Source organism: Sinocyclocheilus rhinocerous, unplaced genomic scaffold (assembly GCF_001515625.1).
Source record: "Sinocyclocheilus rhinocerous isolate Xijiao unplaced genomic scaffold, SAMN03320098_v1.1 scaffold2017, whole genome shotgun sequence".
Lineage (NCBI taxonomy): Eukaryota > Metazoa > Chordata > Actinopteri > Cypriniformes > Cyprinidae > Sinocyclocheilus > Sinocyclocheilus rhinocerous.
Genome location: NW_015655609.1, coordinates 287,508 through 307,178, shown reverse-complemented (window position 1 = coordinate 307,178; position 19,671 = coordinate 287,508). Strand labels below are relative to the sequence as shown.

Here is a 19,671-nt window from a genome sequence, read left to right as displayed (position 1 = left end):
TATTTAAACAGGTTATCCAGTCAATGATAATTGACAACGCAAATATGAAAATAAGAATTTTAACCCAGGATTTACAAATGTAGCATGTGAAACCGAGTTGAAACCTAATTCTCAGAGTAAATTCCTACAGTGAACACTGAACTGTGAATGAATGAAAAGCAACAAGTCATGATTTTGTAAACCCAGGGTTTAGAATGGCCTGAGTTGACAATTGTACTTATTTTTAAATCCTAATATGTACAAAACAGTAAAATGCAAAAAAAAATAAATCTTGAGGTCAAATGTTTAGTTTCGGCAGTTCACTTCCTACATGACATGGTCAACCACATTTACCAAACAATACTCTGCTCGCTCTGCTGATTTCCAGACATAGATTAAAATATATATATATATATATATAAACAATTAGACATATAACTATTAATTAAAAATAGTTAAAGTGCAAACATGCCATTTAAAACAGTCTTTTTGTTGTTCTTCTGTTGTCCACTTTGTTCTTGGTCCAAAGAGCTTTTTTTTTTTTTTTTTTAAAGGTGCTGTTTTAAACAGAAAAGTGGGGAAGCCCACCAGGGTATTTCAAGAGGGCTTTGACCTGAAAATGTGACGCAAGCGCCAGTAGATGACGCCTACTCTCATAAAAGTGTTGACATATTGTCTGCTACTGCACACCTACGTTAACAACCTCTCATCTCTGTGTTATTAAGGTGCACTATACTTCAGAAGTTAAAAACTCTGATGTGAAAGTTCATTTTGTTTTCCAGAACAAATGAAACTACCCATTTTGTTCCCATTTATCACTGATACACCAACTGGAATGGCTGACAGACACCCAGTCAAGTATGTATTTCACAGTTTAGTAGATGTTTAGTGGTTGTGCCCTCTTGTTCTTGAAGCAATGCTAGAGTCAGATAAGAAAATTAATGCTGTCCCAGTGAACTCACACTATGAGTTTAGACTCTGAGTCTTGTGTATTGATGGACTCTGAGCTGCCACCCTGTTCCTGCTCAGGATGACGGAAACTACAGTCTTCTTGCTCAACAGTCATTATCCTGGACTCATCTGAGCGGTCTAAAAGAAAGGAATGACAATACTGTAAATTCAGACATTATCAGTTTTATTCTAAGAACGGCATATAAGAAAGACAAAATGGACACACGGGTTTAAATGGTACCTTGGTCAGGGGTATCGGATTTTGGCTTCTCTGTTTTGTTTTGTGCCTTTACATATGCAACCACTGATGCTATGATACAAAGGACAGCCAACCCTGCCATCCCTGCAGCAATGAAAACTGGAAGCAATTTAGTCGGTTCTAGAAGATACAAAAATATCCTTGAGGTTAGAATTTGATATTCATATTGAAAGATATGCAGTCCAGTTAACTTGAGCAATCTCAAAAAGTCTGCAATGATGCTATGTTCTTTTTTTTGCTAGATATTCTCATTTACCTTTTTTATCTGTCAAAACAGGTAAGGGTTCTTGTTTAGGTTCTGTAACAAAAATTGTAGACAAAAACATGAGATTATGCAGCAGTATGTTGCTTGCCATCCAAGTTATGTTCTTCTCCTGTATTTACTTCTTACCTTCTAAATATGTGCACATACTGTCGCTGGTAACATTTCCTTTGACCAAAGTCTGTCCATCAGGACAACTAGAGAATGAATAAGAAAGTTTGAATGGCTTTTATGACAAATGTATTTCTGAGAAATTATATATTAAAAAAAAAACAGTCAATTGTACTCTACCTTTTTCTCCATTCTTTGCACATACTGTGGATTTTATCATTGAATTTTCCCTCTGGACATTTTCTACAAGATCCTGCAATCATTAAATTACAGAATTTAATTGAAAATAATAAGCAATTATGCAATATATAGCAATATAGCAGGCAATTTGCTATTAAACAGCTTGAGAGCTTATTAATCAGAGACGGTCAAGAAAAGGGGTTCAATTAAATTCTTACGCTCTTTGGTTGGCTCCTCCCCCTCCTTGCATTCAGTAACACAGAAAGAACATTTGTCGTTTCCACACCGATATCCAGCCTTGCATCCACATACGGTATCGCTGCTGATAGTGCAAGGTTTAAGCGTAAACTGTTTACCTGTAAACATGTAACAGAAAGATTAATGCTTACTCAGTATGATGTTATATATGCATTATGTACTCAGTGTGAAGCACATATCAAAGCTTATGATGATGCAGATAAATAAAATCATTTATCTCATAGCCTTAAATTTTCATTTACTTAACTAAAATGGCAATGAGGATGTAAAACTGGATCATACCTATGCACTGGGTACATCTCAAACAGTGGAATTCATGACTGGTTATGTAAGTGTCAGGTTCACAGGGGATACAGAGCTTTTCTGGGTCTCTTCCACAACTCTCCACCAAGCGGTTCCCTGTAACCACAAGCAGCAACTTTTAGCATGGCCATTGAAACTCATACACATTTGATTCTTACAGACGCATGGATGGGTTAAATGCAGAGCACAAATTCCAACATGTAACAGAAAGATTAATGCTTACTCAGTATGATGTTATATATGCATTATGTACTCAGTGTGAAGCACATATCAAAGCTTATGATGATGCAGATAAATAAAATCATTTATCTCATAGCCTTAAATTTTCATTTACTTAACTAAAATGGCAATGAGGATGTAAAACTGGATCATACCTATGCACTGGGTACATCTCAAACAGTGGAATTCATGACTGGTTATGTAAGTGTCAGGTTCACAGGGGATACAGAGCTTTTCTGGGTCTCTTCCACAACTCTCCACCAAGCGGTTCCCTGTAACCACAAGCAGCAACTTTTAGCATGGCCATTGAAACTCATACACATTTGATTCTTACAGACGCATGGATGGGTTAAATGCAGAGCACAAATTCCGAGTATGGGTCACCATACTTGGCCACACGTCACTTCATTTTCACTTTCACTTTCACGACTTCAGCACTGATCACAAAAGGGTGTCCAAAAGTCAGAGGGGGGATTTCCCCCCCCCCATCTCTTTAAAAACACAGCAATAAAAAATGTTTTAGGATTTGGGAAAAAATATAGAACAAACTAAAGTTCAACCTTTTCATCTGATAATATTAAAATATTTACATTTTAGTTCCACTGTATGTTTAACGTCATGCAAAATAACATCTGCTTATCTGGAATGATAAATCCAAAAACATAGGGACAGTTGCTGCTAATAGAGAATGACATCCACTGAGTCTCAATTGTCTTGTGAATATGGCAGAATGTTTGAAACTGGACCTTTCAAGCAAGCTTCACAGAACTCCTTATTTACAGTAAGATTTCCGGGACAACCCTTTGGGTTCTCTAAGGATGATCTAATCATCTTTATGCAATGATAGAACACTTCAAGGATTTCCCTTTGAGTGCTAAACCACATCCTTTTCATGACACTTTCAAAATGATCTGAAACTTCCTTCACTTGGTCACTCATGTGTAATCCGCTGTTTGGCATTTTCGATATTCCAATAAATTGTTTTTAAAGTGGTAAATCATGAAATCGTACCTTCATAAAAGTTGAAAATATCTTGTTAGGTACTAGATAATAGTACATTGCTGTCAGTTAATGTCTCTGTACCTGGCTTGCATCTCTTGCAGCAGACATCATTTCCATTAAGAGTCCAGTCATCACAGCCAGTGTCAGCACCTATAGTGCTGTTCAGTACTAAACTGAATATTAGCAAAATCCTTGGAAGTCCTCGGGAAGCAGCCATCATTTGTTCCTGCGCAAGAAATAAAACAATTTAACAACTAAGAAAAATCATTAAGCCATTATTAATGAACCGTTTATGTGATATAATACAATATAATCCTCCTGAGAACCAGAAAAAAAAAAAAACGTTTTGTGAATTTTGTTGATTTTCATGCCATTCCATTGGTTGGAGCATAAGAAACAAATGGAGAAAAAACAGTTTTGAAAAAATATATATTTATTCATATTTTATTTTATGTCCTTTGTAGAGGACGCCAGGACTAGCCCAAGTTATTCAAAAAAATAAATAGACATGAAAAGGCACGTATAGGCAAAAACAATGTTTTCTTTTTTCATTCACCAATCAACTAAACTTCATGGAATATGTGCATAAAATGTCCATAAATGGGTATTCCCATTCTATACAATGTATCTATACATTGCACCTAATTTGCATGTTAATGTGTTCTTGGGGCAAACCGTAATGAAAAAAGAAGTGTAATAATGGGAGTAATAACTTGCCAACATTTTCAAATATCTCCTATTTCATAGGAATATTGATCAATAATTTCTTTCCCTATTGACTTGTTGTGTCTCCCCAAAATGCCTGATTAACATGATGTTTGTCCTGGTGTCCTCTACAGAAGACATGTATGAAAATTATAACAAAAGTCATATTCCGGTTTGAAAGCCCATAACATTTTTCTGAGATGTTTATTTATAACAAACAATTTGCAAATTTGTCAGATTTAAAAGATAATTACAAAACATTATCATATTTCCCTAAGAGTGCTAAATCTGATCATTCTGTCAATATCAGACATATTTAAAGACCAAGCAGAGGGTGTGTATATTATCAAACCTCCAAACATTAGATATCTCTAAAAAGCCTTAAATGTGCTCTGTACAGGACATGCAGAACTTAAAAACATCCAGAACATCATTAAAACTGTGGCATGTATGGTCTCAGAGAAATTCACTAAATTATAATGCCCTTTACAGAGGACAAAAGTCTATGCCTGGGTCCCAGGAGGGTATAATTATTTATTTATAACAACACTACTGTCTTCAGCAGAGCTGCTTAACATAATAAATCAACTTTCTTTACACAGTCATTGAACTGAACTGAACCAACACTGAACTGACTGGTGCTGAATAATCAACCTATTGTTTTGCTACAGCTGCTTTATAGCAGAATTTGGATTTGGCACATTTTTGAAGTTTGCCTCAATTATTCTGTTACTTTCCTGTTTAATAATGTGAAGCTGCTTTGAAACAATCTCTATTGTATAAAACACTATTTAAAAAATAGACAAAATATTGATATATTATTATTAATAATAATTAAAAGTGTAATTCCTTCATCAATTCATTCAACTCTTTGTCAGCAGTGAACGGTGATGTAAAACAAAGTCTCAATGAACTTCTAAAATCCACAAATATTTTTAGATGTAGCATAGAAAATAAAAGTTACAATTATCTATATGATTCGTATTAATAAATAGTCACAAGTAAATAATATTCTTACTGTTTTGAGTGTAGTGGTCCTGACTCGAAGCAAACGCGCAATAAGATCAGAATTTCCACTTGCTCTTGATTTAAAGATCACAAAATTCACAAAAGCGTTGTCACATTACCAGTAGGAGGGGCTTTTAGCTCACACGTTGCCTCGCTCTCCTCTGAGTGACTTCCATTTCATCGGCGTGAGTGGCCGCATGTTTTTCTCCTCACATATTTCATGTCGCTATATAAAGCGTTAACAGCGAAACAACGTAGTTTGTACTTTTTTGCCAACTAGTCACGTAAACTGGTTAGTGACGCATCATGACTCAATGCTGTCCGAAGGAAGCAGCATAAACTATTTGCTATGTCATCCACATTTAGAAACTCCGCTGCACAGCGTTTTCGACCTCCTGCTAAGCCTATATTTAAAATATTTCCTTTTTACTCCTGGCTTTGGAATGGAGTTTGAAGGAGGCTAGGAATATATTATATGGCAACCAAAGTTCCATATAATACTTTCAAGAATCCGGTGATTTGTCATTGTCCCTGGACGCGACTCTTTAGCTGCTGCTGCTTGCTTGCTTGCTTGCTTTCTTTCTTTTTACGGTAACACAAGGAAATATACCCATAAACAAAACAAGACAAGCGTGTTATATGGTAATGAAAGCATTTTAATGAACATAAAAGTAATTTGTACAAGACACTTTTTGTAGTAGTCAGCAATGCAAAACTTGGCAAACCAAAAGCCACATTTCACAAACAGGCTATCTAGCGTCAACTAACACAACAATAAAACGATACCATAGTTTTAAAACATTGTAATAGGCCTAATGAGTTAATACATATTAAAGCACAAACCAACACATAGCCTACCTGTAAAAGGTTAACCAATTTCCTCGTGAACTTAAATCCTGGCTGTTTTTACCACCGGAAACAGAACAACGTTATTATGGCGAGTTGGAAAACTAAAGCGGTCAAAATCAGCGTTTAGGTGGTAGCCTACAAGTCGTAGCTCTCAGGAAATTACCATTTTACAAATTGTAATTAGGAGTTCCATTAAGACGTAAACGCTTTTTACAATCCCGTAATTGCGGTCAAAGGAACATTTTATATTTGGTCAATTACCTGTGTAAGTGTGCAGCAGATGGCAGATACACCCAACTTAACATTATCCTGCCCGAAATACCCATAAACATTACAGATAACATCTGAAACCTCTTTTTAAAAAATTATGAAAAAATTAATTGAATTAGAATAATAAGACACAATCAGGAAGAATAAGTTACCAATCAAATTTATCTTTGCGCTACAGAGGTGCATGGAAGAACACAAAAGTGGTATTTAGGTATATTTACAGTGTTTAATGAGGCTCAGAGGTGGCACGAATGCATTTAAATTTATAATAACAATGTTATGAGATAATTTTTTTTAAATATAAAGTTCTGAATATAGAAATATTAAATGATTTAAATAACTGAAATTATGCTTTTAAATTAAAATAAAACTGCTAGTAGGTGGTGGTAAGTCACTTGTCTTTGTCACTGAATCATTCAATCGATTCATTCAAACGGCTGATTCATTCATAAACTAAGCGACTGTCTTTATGGTAATTGAATCATTGACTCACTGGATTCATTCAAATACGCACATTAATTCATAAACAAAACACTGCTGTGTTTGCTTATTGGAGTTGTGCAGCAGCAGCTGTGACTTTGTTTGGACCTATTTTCGATGATGAAATAGAGCAAAGTCAGACAGCAATGTTCCTAAAATCTAAGTCACGTAATATTAACTTATTGTTTATTGAACTGTTGTATAAAATCAATATCACATGTGCAAACTCTCTTTAGAATCATTGAAAAGCTGTCACTCATCTCAGTTCATGGCAAACTCACAAACTTCTTTTATAATGAATGAAGCTCTACACTACACAATGAATCTCTTGTTTACATCATGTAAATAATTCATCATTTTATAATGAGACAACTCAGCACTGGAAAAAAAACAGTGTTTTTGATTAACTTAAACACCTCTGATTGGCAATGCGTTCAAGAAATCAACAGATATGTCTGTGACTGGCTACACTGCCCAATGCTGCTAGAACGCGTTGTAAATAGAAACCTATAATGCTCTCCATAGCGCAAACACAGACATGCACTGCGTGTGCAAAATCTGGCATCTATTTCTCGATTACAGTGTGCGTTTTTGGATATGATGCGTGCTTGTGCAAGTGTGTTAGGTTATGATACCATTTTCAATCTATATGTCTCATTAACAGAAATGCGAGGTCTTTTCAGGCTAGACTACATTATTTTTAGACAGCATTTACATTAAGACCTGGATCTTTTCAGGTAGGCAAACACAGCTTTATCCATTAAAGTAAGATGTTCAGGTTTTTGGCAAAATCACAGATAATTTAACTAAAGCAGTCTGCTTTCACGCTCTGTTCAGTAAGCCTGACCACACACTTGAAGATTTTAAGGCTGATTTTATGCCCGATTTTCACCCGGTGTCCCGATTCGAGGCTTGTCGCAAACTTTTTTTTTTGTCCAAAAAATCCTCTATTGTGTGGTGTCATTGCGATTATTTTACTGCTCCAGATCGAGGTGTAACATCCCCGAACTCAAATAAAGCATGTTTGATATTTACGAATCTTGATCGGGCTGCCTCTGACATGATACCCCCGATAGCCAATGAGAGTGAACAAGTGTCACCTACCAGATGTTGCATGCTTCTATAGCTGAAACTAGGCAGCCACAAACATGCTACGAAAGTAGAGTACTGAGAAAGAACATCACCCAAATAAAAATTTTTTTCTATTTTGTTTTTCACTGTACAACCGAACGCTTGCCAGGAGAGACCGCTGACAATGCTGATTGTCCTCCATGTGTTTGTCTCTTCTCTAGTGTGGAAGGCCAAAAGGGCCAACACACGTGAATTTTAACACATTAACAACACGTTAAATACGCTTATTTCACGTGTTAAATACATGTTGTTTGTGCATGAAAAATCAACGCGTTAAATACGCGTGAAATGCACGTTAAAAACCAGTTTGAACGGGTCAGTGTCATTGGCATTGGCTGTACAGGTCATGTACAATAGACCTACAGTACAACAGACTTTCTATTCACAAAACCAGCCTCATGTTGTTTTAGAGCTGTGAATGATTATGCAACGTATGTGCTGTCTATGTTCTAATGACTTTATAGGGCAGGGGTGTCAAACTCAGTTCCTGGAAGGCCACTGTCCTGAAGAGCTTGATTAGCTGGATTAGAGTTGGAGCTGGTCTAAAATTATATTTCAACTGTATAACCATTTTTTGCTTACCTCCACTGTAACTTTAATGCTAACTTAAGTTTGATCACTGTTAAAGCTAGAATGCCCACAAATGTGTTTATTTAAAAAAAGGCATGAGTGGAGAAAAATTAGGCTGAATAAACTGATCTATAGCATGTGAAATGGTGGTAGCCTAGTCTATGAATCGTACACCCCCCTAAGCTCACAGAAATGGTTTGACCCAAGTCTTCAGCAGCCAATGACATTGACCCATTCAAACTGTTTTTTAATGTGTATTTTACGCGTATTTAACATGTTATATACGTGTTGAATATGCGTGTTTAACGCACTAATTTTTCACATGCAAACAACATGTATTTAACGCGTGAAATCCACGCTAAATATGCATATTTAACGTGTTGTTGACGTGTTAAAATTCACGTGTTTTGGCCTTCCATACTCTAGTCACGTTTGATCTTGCAAATCTCAGTGAGATCACGTGTCACTGTGAAATCGACAAGTGTGTGATCTTGCGGTCTGGTCGCATCATCTAGTGTACGCGTTCAGAGGATTATAAGGTAAAAAATCAGTTGAAACTGTCTTCATGTCTGTGGTCTCCCTTGGTTTTAAAATTGCTTAAGATTGGGGTGTCAAACTCAATTCCTGGAGGGCCGGAGCCCTGCAGAGTTTAGATTAAACCCTGCTCCAACACACATACCATGTAGTCCCCCCTCGAAATTCACCACTGAAAATAATTGCAAAAAAAAAAAAAAGATTGAAATAATTGCAAGTGAAATGACAGATCCTTTGAAAAATATATGTTTTAGGTACTGGGCCATAGTTGCCACTAACTTGAGAGAAATGGCATTGTCTTTTAATGAGATGTGGCTAAACAGCTCTATCACTTCTATTAATTTCACAGCGGCCTGGTAGTTGCACTATTGTCACAATTTTCTACCAATTTGCATTTAAACATACCCCAGAGGTGCAGCCTTCATAATTAAAGGAGCATTTAATCTAAACATCCACTAATTTTCATATCCAATAACAAAAGTGATAATACTTCCAGACATCGTCACTGAAACACTGTTTTTCCCCATTAGTTTTGTATAAAAAATAACCTAAATTCAGTAGTGCTATTCTAAATTGCTATTATGTCATATAATTAACTAAAAAAGAAAGTTAGTGATGATCTGGCACATACACCTACATTACCACATCACACACACCCACACTGACCTTTTCATTGGAAGATTAAATGACATTGTCAGCCCACACCAAACGCGTCATTTGCAGCTCAACTCACTTAAGAACCTGTCTGGACGTCATTATAAGTGGCCAGAGAAAAAAACAAAAAAAAACAGGCATCAGACTCAGCACATATTACACACACGTTGCTAAGACTCAGAGATATACATCAGTGTGTGTCACACCAAGGTTAAGTATCTAGGTATCTGTTCTTTCCACTTGACACTTACCAACCCTTTTAAGTGATAAGCATTTTGTTTACTTTCTGTGAAAAATACAGTCAAGGGGCTTAAATGTTAAAAGCTCACTTCCTCATACTGAGAAGCAGCAGTAGTGTCAGAGTCAGAGCAGGGCACACTCATGCAAATGTCTTACACATAGCAGGGAAAAAACATCTGTATATATGCCAGTAAGTGTTTCAGAACACTGTGTCTCAGACTTACCATCAAACATTCTCTTCAAAAAAGCTTTTATGAGGTGGGACAATATAAAAAAAATAGTTGACCCAATATGACCCAAAACATAATTCGATTTTCACACAAATCCTTAAAGTAGACATAGAGAATTGTCTGTGTGTGTGTGTGTGTGATGCTACAATACAATAGGTAAGGGATAATGTACGTTAATTAGACACAAAATATTGATTTAAGTTGAAAGATTTTTTTAGCTCTTCAAACTCAAAGCTTCCGCAAAGATAAACAGTTCCTAACAAACAGCTTTATGCCTAGGTGAATTTCAGACGAGATGGACATTTAAGGCATAATGTACAGTCAAATCACTAATTACACAGCTTTTCACCACATAAATAAAGACGAGGACATACAATGTTACTTGAGAATAAAAGCATTTTAAAATCATAATAAAACCTGTTTATTAGCTTAAATCCATTACAGTGTACAAAACAAAGATACACAACAAAGAAAGCAGCTGCGTTTGAATGAAACCATAGAGAGGGTGGCAGTGTAATATGTGAGACGTGAAAAAAGTGCTGGCCTCAAATACTCGGATGGCATTGCTAATGAGGACGATTGTTATCAGGGAATAACCTTGGAATGTCACAACTAACCAATCAGAATCAAGTATTCCAGAGAGCTGTATAAGAAATTGTATTATATACATGCATACAGTGGGTATAGAAAAAGAATCACCCCCCTTTAAAATAATCACATTTTGTTGCTTTGCAGCCTGAAATGAAGATGGACAGTTTTTGTTTTATCCTTAACTTATAACATCCAAGTGAAAGATATAACACCAATATGTCAGAAAAAAATAAAACAGAATCACTGAATTGAAAAAGGATCACCCCCTTGTGTCAGTATTTTGTTGAACCACCTTTGCTTTAATTACAACCTTTAGTCTGTTGGTATATGTCTCTACTAACTTAGCACATCTAGACTTTGTAATATTTGTCCACTCTTCTTTGCAGAACTTCTCAAGTTCAGTTAAATTTGATGGTGACAGTTTGTGGACTGCAGTCTTCATGTCATTCCAGAGATTTTCAATGTGGTTTAGGTCTGGGCTCTGACTAGGCCATGCAAGGATATTCACCTTTTCTCCTTTAGCCACTGTGGTCAGTTTTGCTGAGTGCTTTGGCTCATTGTCATGTTGGAAGGTAAACCTTCTTCCCATTGACAATTTTCTGGCAGAGGGCAGCAAATTTACCTCAAGAATTTAAAGGTATTTTGCCCCATCCATTTTTCCTTCTATCCTGACAAGTGCTCCAGTCCCTGCTGCAGAGAAACACCCCCATACAGGATATCAGCACCTCCATGCTTTACTGTAGGAATGCGGTTATTTGGATGGTGAGCTGTATTGGGTTTCCGCCAGGCATATCGTTTGGTGTTGTGGCCAAATAATTCAGTTTTAGTCTCATCTGCCTCTGAATCTTCAAGATGCGTTTTGGCAAAGCTCAGTTGTGACTGCATGTGGCCTTTCTTGAGGAGTGGCTTTTTCCATACAAGCCACATTTGTGGAGAATTTGTGATATTTTTGTCAAATGCACACAATGCATGTGACAATGCATGCGGGAACACTTCCCATAACATACGATGTACCCTTATTCTTATTCCGAGGTCACCGTAGCCACCCAGATCCAGTCTGTATCCAGTCCAGATGGTGGATCAGCACCTAGAGACGACCTCTACAGCCCTGAATGCCAGCGGAGACCACGTCAACTAGATGTGCCCCAGAGACAGATCCCCTGCGAAGACCTTGTCGACGACACAACACCACCGGAAACAGACAAGATCTCTGCACCTGTGTTACAGCCTGGAATTAAACCACGCCGTGCTGGTTTTGTCTGGCCAGAGGAGAGCTGGCCCCCAACTGAGCCTGGTTTCTCCCAAAGTTTTTTCTCCATTCTGTCACCGATAGAGTTTTGGTTCCTTGCCACTGTCACCTTTGGCTTGCTTAGTTGGGCACGCTTGACTGATTGCACACACACTATTAGAAGAGAACTGAACTGGATGATGAACAGACAAGATCTCTGCACCTGTGTTACAGCCTGGAATTAAACCACGCCATGCTGGTTTTGTCTGGCCAGAGGAGAGCTGGCCCCCAACTGAGCCTGGTTTCTCCCAAAGTTTTTTCTCCATTCTGTCACCGATAGAGTTTTGGTTCCTTGCCACTGTCACCTTTGGCTTGCTTAGTTGGGCACGCTTGACTGATTGCACACACACTATTAGAAGAGAACTGAACTGGATGATGAACTCACTGAATCATCAATGAACTGACTTTAGCTGAAAAATGACTCTTTTATTGTCTTCTTACATCGACAAACTATTTTCCTGTTTGATTATGTAAAGCTGCTTTGACACAACCAGTAATTTCCTGCAACTGCTTCAGAGTTGCTGTAGGCCTCTTGTTAGCCTCTCTGACCAGTTTCCTTCTGGCTCTTTCATCCAGTTTGGAGAGATTGTCCTGATCCAGGGAGGGTCTGTGTTGTACCAAATACCGTCCACTTCTTAATAATAGACTTCACTGTGCTTGTAGGCATTGATAAAGCCTTTGAATTTTTTTGTATCCATCTCTTGACTTGTGCCTGTCCACAACTTTATCCCGGAGATCTTTTGACAGTGCCTTGCCACCCATAGTTGATTGTTTGCTTCAGTTGCACTACCAAGGACTGAAACGCTCCAAGAAAGCTCTTTTCATGCTGAGCTAATCAAAATGACCACAGCTGATCACAGTTGAAAGTCAAATGGCTTTGTGTGCCATTGAGAAGCTGATTAGCTCCACCTGATTGAGTTTACAAGTAATTTTTAGGAGGGGGGTGATTCTGTTTCCAACTCAGCGATTCTGACAAAAACTGTGTCCATCTTCATTTCAGTCAGCAAAGCAACAAAATGTGATTAATTTAAAAGGGGGTGATTTTTTATATATATATATATATATAGGCACCAACAACCATTCCACGTTCAAAGTCACTTAAATCCCCTTTCTTCCCCATTCTGATGCTCGGTTTGAACTTCAGCAAGCCGTCTTCACCACATCTAGATGCCTAAATGCATTGAGTTGCTGCCATGCGATTGGCTGATTAGCAATTTGTGTTACCAAGCAATTGAACAGGTGCACCTAATAAAGTGGCCAGTGAGTGTATATATGGCCTGCACTACAGTACACACACTTTATTAATCTTCACTATATGACTTTATGACTTAAGGTATATAATTTATTATTTATATTTGGGAAAACATAATGTCAATTGATGTCAAGAATGTGTTCAACACTGCCAGTTATTCAGAATAGATTTCTGTCTGAAGTTTTGGTATGAAGTTTAGTTTTGAAAAACTTTTCTGATCATTGGTTCAACGTGGAATATATGTTGTTTTACTACTCCAGCTAAACTCTGGAGATATGATCCCCATCAGAAACTGTGCTTCAGAGATGTAAAAATGATATCTTCTCACAAGTTTCATAACACCACATACGCAGACACAACACAGAGCTTGTCTAAAAAAAAATTGTATAATCATGGGCGTACAGGACAATTATGAGTAGACAAGGAGACATCTATTCTTTGAAAATGATCCGCGTTTTGGCAGCACAAATCATGCAGACAAAACACAGATAATGAAAAATGATATCACCGCCCTAAGCTTTTACCAGACACGCCAATGTTTTCTGCCAAATAGCAAATACTGGAGACCTGATGGTGCCAGACAGTAGACCAAAATAAGCTACTTTTGTAACAAGCTGTGTTCATGAATAAAGAAAAAAACAACTTCAAGACAATGGCTGGCCACTTCTTAATACTTAAAAGTTTATTTTCTCAGTTTCATATATATTTATATAATATATTTATGTTATCATATTTACAATTTATTATTCCTCTTTCGTGAAGAAACAAAAAAGCAAACAGCTTTCACTGCAATCAGTGTTTTATTCTAAAGGGCCCAAAAGTTACATTTCAAAAGTGCTTGACAAACTCTTACTCCTTCCTGTTTTGGCTCAGGCAGATAGGTCAGTTAATGGAACGGAACACTACGAACAAAGACAACACCTCACTGCTTTACCAGTAAATTTGACCTTTCCTCCATAAAAATAACTGTTTTGGAACAAAAATCATGACTCACTGATTTTCAAGGGACTTTGGTTAGCCTATCTGCCTGTTTTAATATTTATGTTATAACTTACAGGGCCTACTACCACTCTACTGCATTAACTGTACAGTGACGTTCGTAATACAGTGGTAAATGCTAAGACAACTGGTGACATCTGAACAGTCAGTTCACGGACTCTATGAAAAGCACCTGTTTGTTATTGTTAAAATGTATCATGTACATTTAGAGTTCATGACGGATATTTTTGCAACATTTGGCAACAATGAGTCTAAAATGAACACGTCCAAGCATTTATTTAACGATAGCTTAACATGCTATCAAGCTAATGAGGGAATTTTGAGTTGTAGCCTCACAAGACAATAAATTCAACAATGTTTAGGGACATTATGATGTTATAATGTCTGATTGTCAACAGGGTTATGACTCTGTGAATGTAAAGTCAAATGCAACGGTGTAAGAAAAAAAAGCATCCACCGCATGGATACATTTAAAAGTACAGACTGTTTCAAGAGCTGTCATGCCAGTTTTCTGGCTTGTAACTTGTGCAAAGTGTAGAGCAGCTGCGTATAAGAAGCAGACAGTCTGACATTCTTGTTAAAAGCTTATTAGTTGTGTTATCTTGTGCTGCTACTGCAGTACTGTAGTTTTTGTGTCAGAGTCTAAATTAACTCTGCAGTTGTGCTTTTTTTTTTTTTTAGTATCTTTCTATGATTGAAAAAACATTGAATCAACGTTAAAGGAGTAGTTCACTTCCAGAATGAAAATTCTGTCATTTACTCAAGAAAGTTTATTTCTTCTATTGAACACAAAAAATATATTTTGAAAAATGTTAGTATCCAGTTGATGGGCACCACTAACTTCCATAGTATTTTTTTTCCTACTATGGAAGTCAATGGTGCCCATCAACTGTTCAGATACCAACATTTTTCAAAATATCTTCTTTTGTGTTCAACAGAAGAAAGAAACTCATACAGGTTTGGAACAAGTGGAGGGTGAGTGAATGATGACAGAATTTTCATTCTGGAAGTTAAGTACTCCTTTAAAGAAAGAGTTGACCTAAACATGAAAAATCTGTCATTTGCTCACTCTTGTTTTTTCCCCCCCAAATATCTTCTCTCTTCTGTTTAACAAAAAAGTAATTTTTTTTTTTTAAATATCCTGTTCGTTCCTTTGCATATAATAGAAGTGAATGGGGACAGGCTGTCAAGCTCCGAAATTACAAAAAAAGAAAAAGAAAAAGAAAAGTATAGTCCATGCAACATAGTGGGCTATATTTCGTCTTCTGAAGACATATGATATATTTTGGCCACAGAAAGCTAAGCTGTTAATAAATGATAATCTCCTTTTTCTTATGACTACTTTTATGATACTTTTGTTTTTTGTTGTTGTTTTTTTTTTTGGTCAATTTGTAGCTTGACAGCCCCAGTCCCTAGTCACTCCAATTAAAAGAGTTGTCAGGATATTCTGAATAAAATGTTCAGGATTAAAAACATATATATAAAAAATAGCAGTGTTATTTTAGTATTGTCTATATGCTATTATACTATTTTATTAATATTTTAATAGCTTTTATTTTTATATTTTCAGTTTTCATTTTAATTTGAACGTTTTAGTAATATTTATTATGTATATTATTACATTATTATATTTATTAATAGAATAATTATTATTTATTAATTATGTGCATTTGTCATTGTTATTTGACTCAATTTTAATATTTCTATATTGCCATTTTTATTTAGTTTAAATAATTTTAGGACTTCAACTTAAATGTATTTATTCTGTTTCCAAGGCAACATTTCTCATATTCATTTATATTTTTATTTCAGCTTCATTTCAATTACTGAAAACTATTTTTAATAGATTTAGTTAACAATTACAACAGTAATTTTTTGTTCCACAGAAGAAAGAAACTCTACATGTGCATAAATGAGAGTAAATGACAGAACTTTCAGTAAATCACAATGCACTGGGTCAGTTGGCCAATCAGAGCAGACTGCGCTTGTCAAAGGAGGGGGCTTTGTTGAAAACAACGTGTTTGAGAGAGGCGGGGCATAGAGGACTTACAATAATGTACAGTATTTGAAAAATAATGTGTTTTTTGAACATTAAAGCATGTCAACATATTCTGTTACACCAAATACACAAAATAATGATCTTTAAAATAGCATCATATGACCCCTTTAAACGCTTTAAATTGGGCTGTTAGTTTGTACTAGTAATGGGAAGTTCTTGAACGAATCCTTTTTCAAATCATTTCGTTCATTTCAGCAGAATATAATGAAAATGTTACATGTTAATATCCAAATTCCCAAACACATCTATTTACGTAAACATTGATCACATTATATAAACTATGATGCAACCAAGGCCAAATTATAAAAAAACAGAAATGATTTAATTCATTGCTTAGCTGGCTGTGCAGTCTGTTAGTTCACCTCACCTCCCTAGTCTTCGGGTCGTTCGTTCTTTTGTCACGTCACATCCCTGTATGGTTAAATGAAAGCAGTCTTTACCGGAAAGAGAAATGATTAGTTCATCTCCCGAGTCTTCGGGTTCGAGACGTTCGTTCATCACGTGACAGCCCCATAGGCAAAAGCCTATGCAGTCTATACCGGAAAGAGAATTGATTAGTTCACTTCCCGAGTCTTCGGGTTCGAGTCGTTCGTTCTTTTGTCACGTGACCGCTTACCGGATCAGTATCTTGTAATGTTGTGTTATATTTAGGAATTATCAAAGTGATTTTCCCCATCATACAGATAAAGCATTAACCAACTCTTTATTACCACATTCATTATGATAGGCTAAATTGTAAGAAATAAAAAGCTATAAAGCTCAAATAAAATTTGAGACCAGAAAAATTACGTAACTGTAAGAGTAAAGAAACAAACTACATGCTTTTTTGTAAGGAAGGTTGGGAATTATTAACTAATTTCTGTATCCACTGCTGCTCTCACGTCACGTGAAAAAAGAATGAACGTCTCGGACCCAAAGACTCGGAAGTTGAACTAATCATTTCTCTTTCCGGTACTGACTGCATAGCCTCTAGTCTATGGGGCTGTCACATGATGAACGAACGACTCAAACCCGAAGACTTGGAAGATGAACTAATCATTTCTCTTTCCGGTACTGACTGCATAGCCTCTAGTCTATGGGGCTGTCACGTGATGAACGAATGACTCAAACCTGAAGACTTGGAAGATGAACTAATCATTTCTCTTTCCGGTACTGACTGCATAGCCTCTAGTCTATGGGGCTGTCACGTGATGAACGAATGACTCGAGAGTTGCACTAATCATTTCTGTTTCCTGTACAGAACCTATTGGATGTTGTGCATGCGCAGTCAAATCCCTTGCTGAGACAACTTGTCGTTCCAGAGTCATATTAAAGATTCGTTCAAAATGAACGAACCGTTCAAGAACGACCCATCACTAGTTTGTACATTCTCAGTGCAGGGATCGTCAGTAGGAAAAATTCATTAAGCAAACTGCGGGAAGTAGGCCTTGTGCTCTGAAAGGGTTGAAGGCACTCTCCTGTCACATAATATCAACAAAAAATTCACATGGATTGCCCATAGCGTGTTGAAAAGACTGCCGACTAGCCGTGAGTTCTGGGGGGACGTTTGCTAGCTCCCGGACGGGAGGAGCCCCAGGTGGGCTGTTGCTTGCTGCCGCTTTGGGGGTGAGGTGAGCGAGGCAGTACGGAGGGGGCAGACCCGGTGGGCCGTACGAAGAGCCGTGACTTCTCTCACTGTGGGCACAGGACAGATGATTGGGCTGAATGAAAGGAGCATGGCTGTAGGTGAAGTTGTGGCTATGCTGCGAGACGCTGTGACACTGGCCGTGGCTGTACCCAGAATGAGCGTTGCTGTGGCTGGAGTGGGCCTGACTGGCAGCAGAGCGGCTGTGGCTTTGATGACTTAGCTGACTGGGTGCTCTCTCACCCCTCCTTCCGACCCACGTTCCCATTTCTGATTCGCTGCCCCCACAGCACGGTGCCTTATGGTCCTTTTCTCGAGGGGAGGGTCTCCGTCCTTTCCCAGCGCTGGGGTTGGAGCCACTGCTTCTGCTACCTGAGGTGAAAGACAAATGTGTTTGGACAAAAGTAGTATTATTTTCCCTCACAAAACCATATGCTAACCAGACTCAACAAGCAATGTCAGCCATTTTTTTTTTCGAATTTCGAATTACAGCCGTGACAAGCAAATCTACATTTGGTTAGTTGCTTGATTTATATTTCTGCAGCGTCAACCAACTTGAAATATCATTGGATAAAAATCCAGCTTCTCATCTACACTACTTTTCAAGGTTTGAGGTGAAGAGGGTTTTTTTTTAAGAAGTGAATACTTGTTGACACGTTAAATCGATTTAAAAAAATGACAGTAAAGACTTTTACATTGTTATAAAAATATTTCAAATAAATCCTGTTCTTATGAACTTTCTATTCATCCATGAATCTTGGAAAATAAATGTATCAAGGTTTCCAAAAAAAAAAAAAAAAAAAAAGGTAGCACAATTGTTTTCAACATTGTTATAAGAAATGTTTCTTGAGCACCAAATCAGCATATTAGAATGATTTCTGAAGGATCATGTGACACAGAAGACTGGAGTAATAGCTGCTAAAAAATTACATTTTGTCATCACAGGAATAAATTAAATTTCAAAATATATTAAAAGAGAAAAGTTATTTTTAATTGTAATATTTCACATCACTATTTTTACTGTATTTTTGATAAAAAAATTGCAGCCTTGGTGAGCATAAGAGACAAAACATTTTCAAAAATGTAAACAAATCTTAACCAAACCCTAACGTTAGAACGGTAGTGTATATTAAACATCAAACATATACAAGGAGAGAATGATTGTGGAAGTTGACAAAGATCGAACAAATCCCTCATGTCATGCAGCAACATTTTTGATGACCCAGTTCATTCCTGTCTCTACTGAAACGGTCTCATTAAAATAAAAGGCAAAAATGGGCAAAATATTTACAAATATTCAGTATGTAATACTAAAAACAACCAAAAGAGATACAAATTCCACAATTCTGTCAATAAACAACATTTAAAAAAGTCGTGTGGAGAGGCATCATTGCAGGTACATATTCTTAGTTTTACGCTCTTCATCTGTGCTCTGATTGGCTGTAATGTTGTTGTGTCGCACCTGGTTAGTACACGGTGTGAAGGACAGCAATACCATGAGGGTACTTAACAACACCGATACATCGACAAAAAACGATATGGTATGAATATGCAAATTTTGTGGTGGCAATGCGTTTTAACCAATGTCAGCATTGAAGGTAGGCCAAAATGACATGGATGGCCTAAATTTTACGATAATACAGTTCTAGTGAATGCAATAAGC

General features: G+C 36.9%; 2 protein-coding genes and 1 pseudogene across 2 annotated transcripts in view; 1 reads left to right on the top strand and 2 right to left on the bottom strand.

Annotated features, from left to right (window-relative positions):
* The window catches only part of LOC107718813 (coiled-coil domain-containing protein 50-like), an 18,317-nt gene extending 18,029 nt beyond the window's left edge, over positions 1 to 288 (top strand). The window contains exon 14 of the transcript XR_001637455.1: positions 277 to 288. The gene's annotated coding sequence lies outside the window, so the exon portion shown is untranslated. The remainder of the gene's footprint in view (positions 1 to 276) is intronic.
* A 241-nt stretch (positions 289 to 529) lies between these two features.
* LOC107718814 (tumor necrosis factor receptor superfamily member 9-like) lies at positions 530 to 5,421 on the bottom strand. The gene is made up of 9 exons (XM_016526040.1): positions 5,248 to 5,421; positions 3,606 to 3,750; positions 2,678 to 2,794; positions 1,961 to 2,098; positions 1,743 to 1,815; positions 1,581 to 1,648; positions 1,446 to 1,487; positions 1,172 to 1,309; positions 530 to 1,068 (listed from the first exon to the last, which is right to left on the bottom strand). Exons 2-9 carry the CDS (start codon positions 3,742 to 3,744, stop codon positions 938 to 940), a joined length of 846 nt encoding a protein of 281 aa, XP_016381526.1. The 5' UTR covers positions 3,745 to 3,750; positions 5,248 to 5,421; the 3' UTR covers positions 530 to 937.
* An 11,766-nt stretch (positions 5,422 to 17,187) lies between these two features.
* LOC107718812 (segment polarity protein dishevelled homolog DVL-1-like) overlaps positions 17,188 to 19,671 on the bottom strand; it is a 51,531-nt pseudogene continuing 49,047 nt past the window's right edge.

Coding starts and splice junctions, on each gene's coding strand:
- LOC107718814 (XM_016526040.1), bottom strand. CDS start 3,744: ATGATGGCTGCTTCCCGAGGACTTCCAAGGATTTTGCTAATATTCAGT. Junction 2,099..2,677: donor GAGATGTACCCAGTGCATAG/GTATGATCCAGT, acceptor ACATGTTTACAG/GTAAACAGTTTACGCTTAAA. Junction 1,649..1,742: donor TGCAAAGAATGGAGAAAAAG/GTAGAGTACAAT, acceptor TTCATTCTCTAG/TTGTCCTGATGGACAGACTT.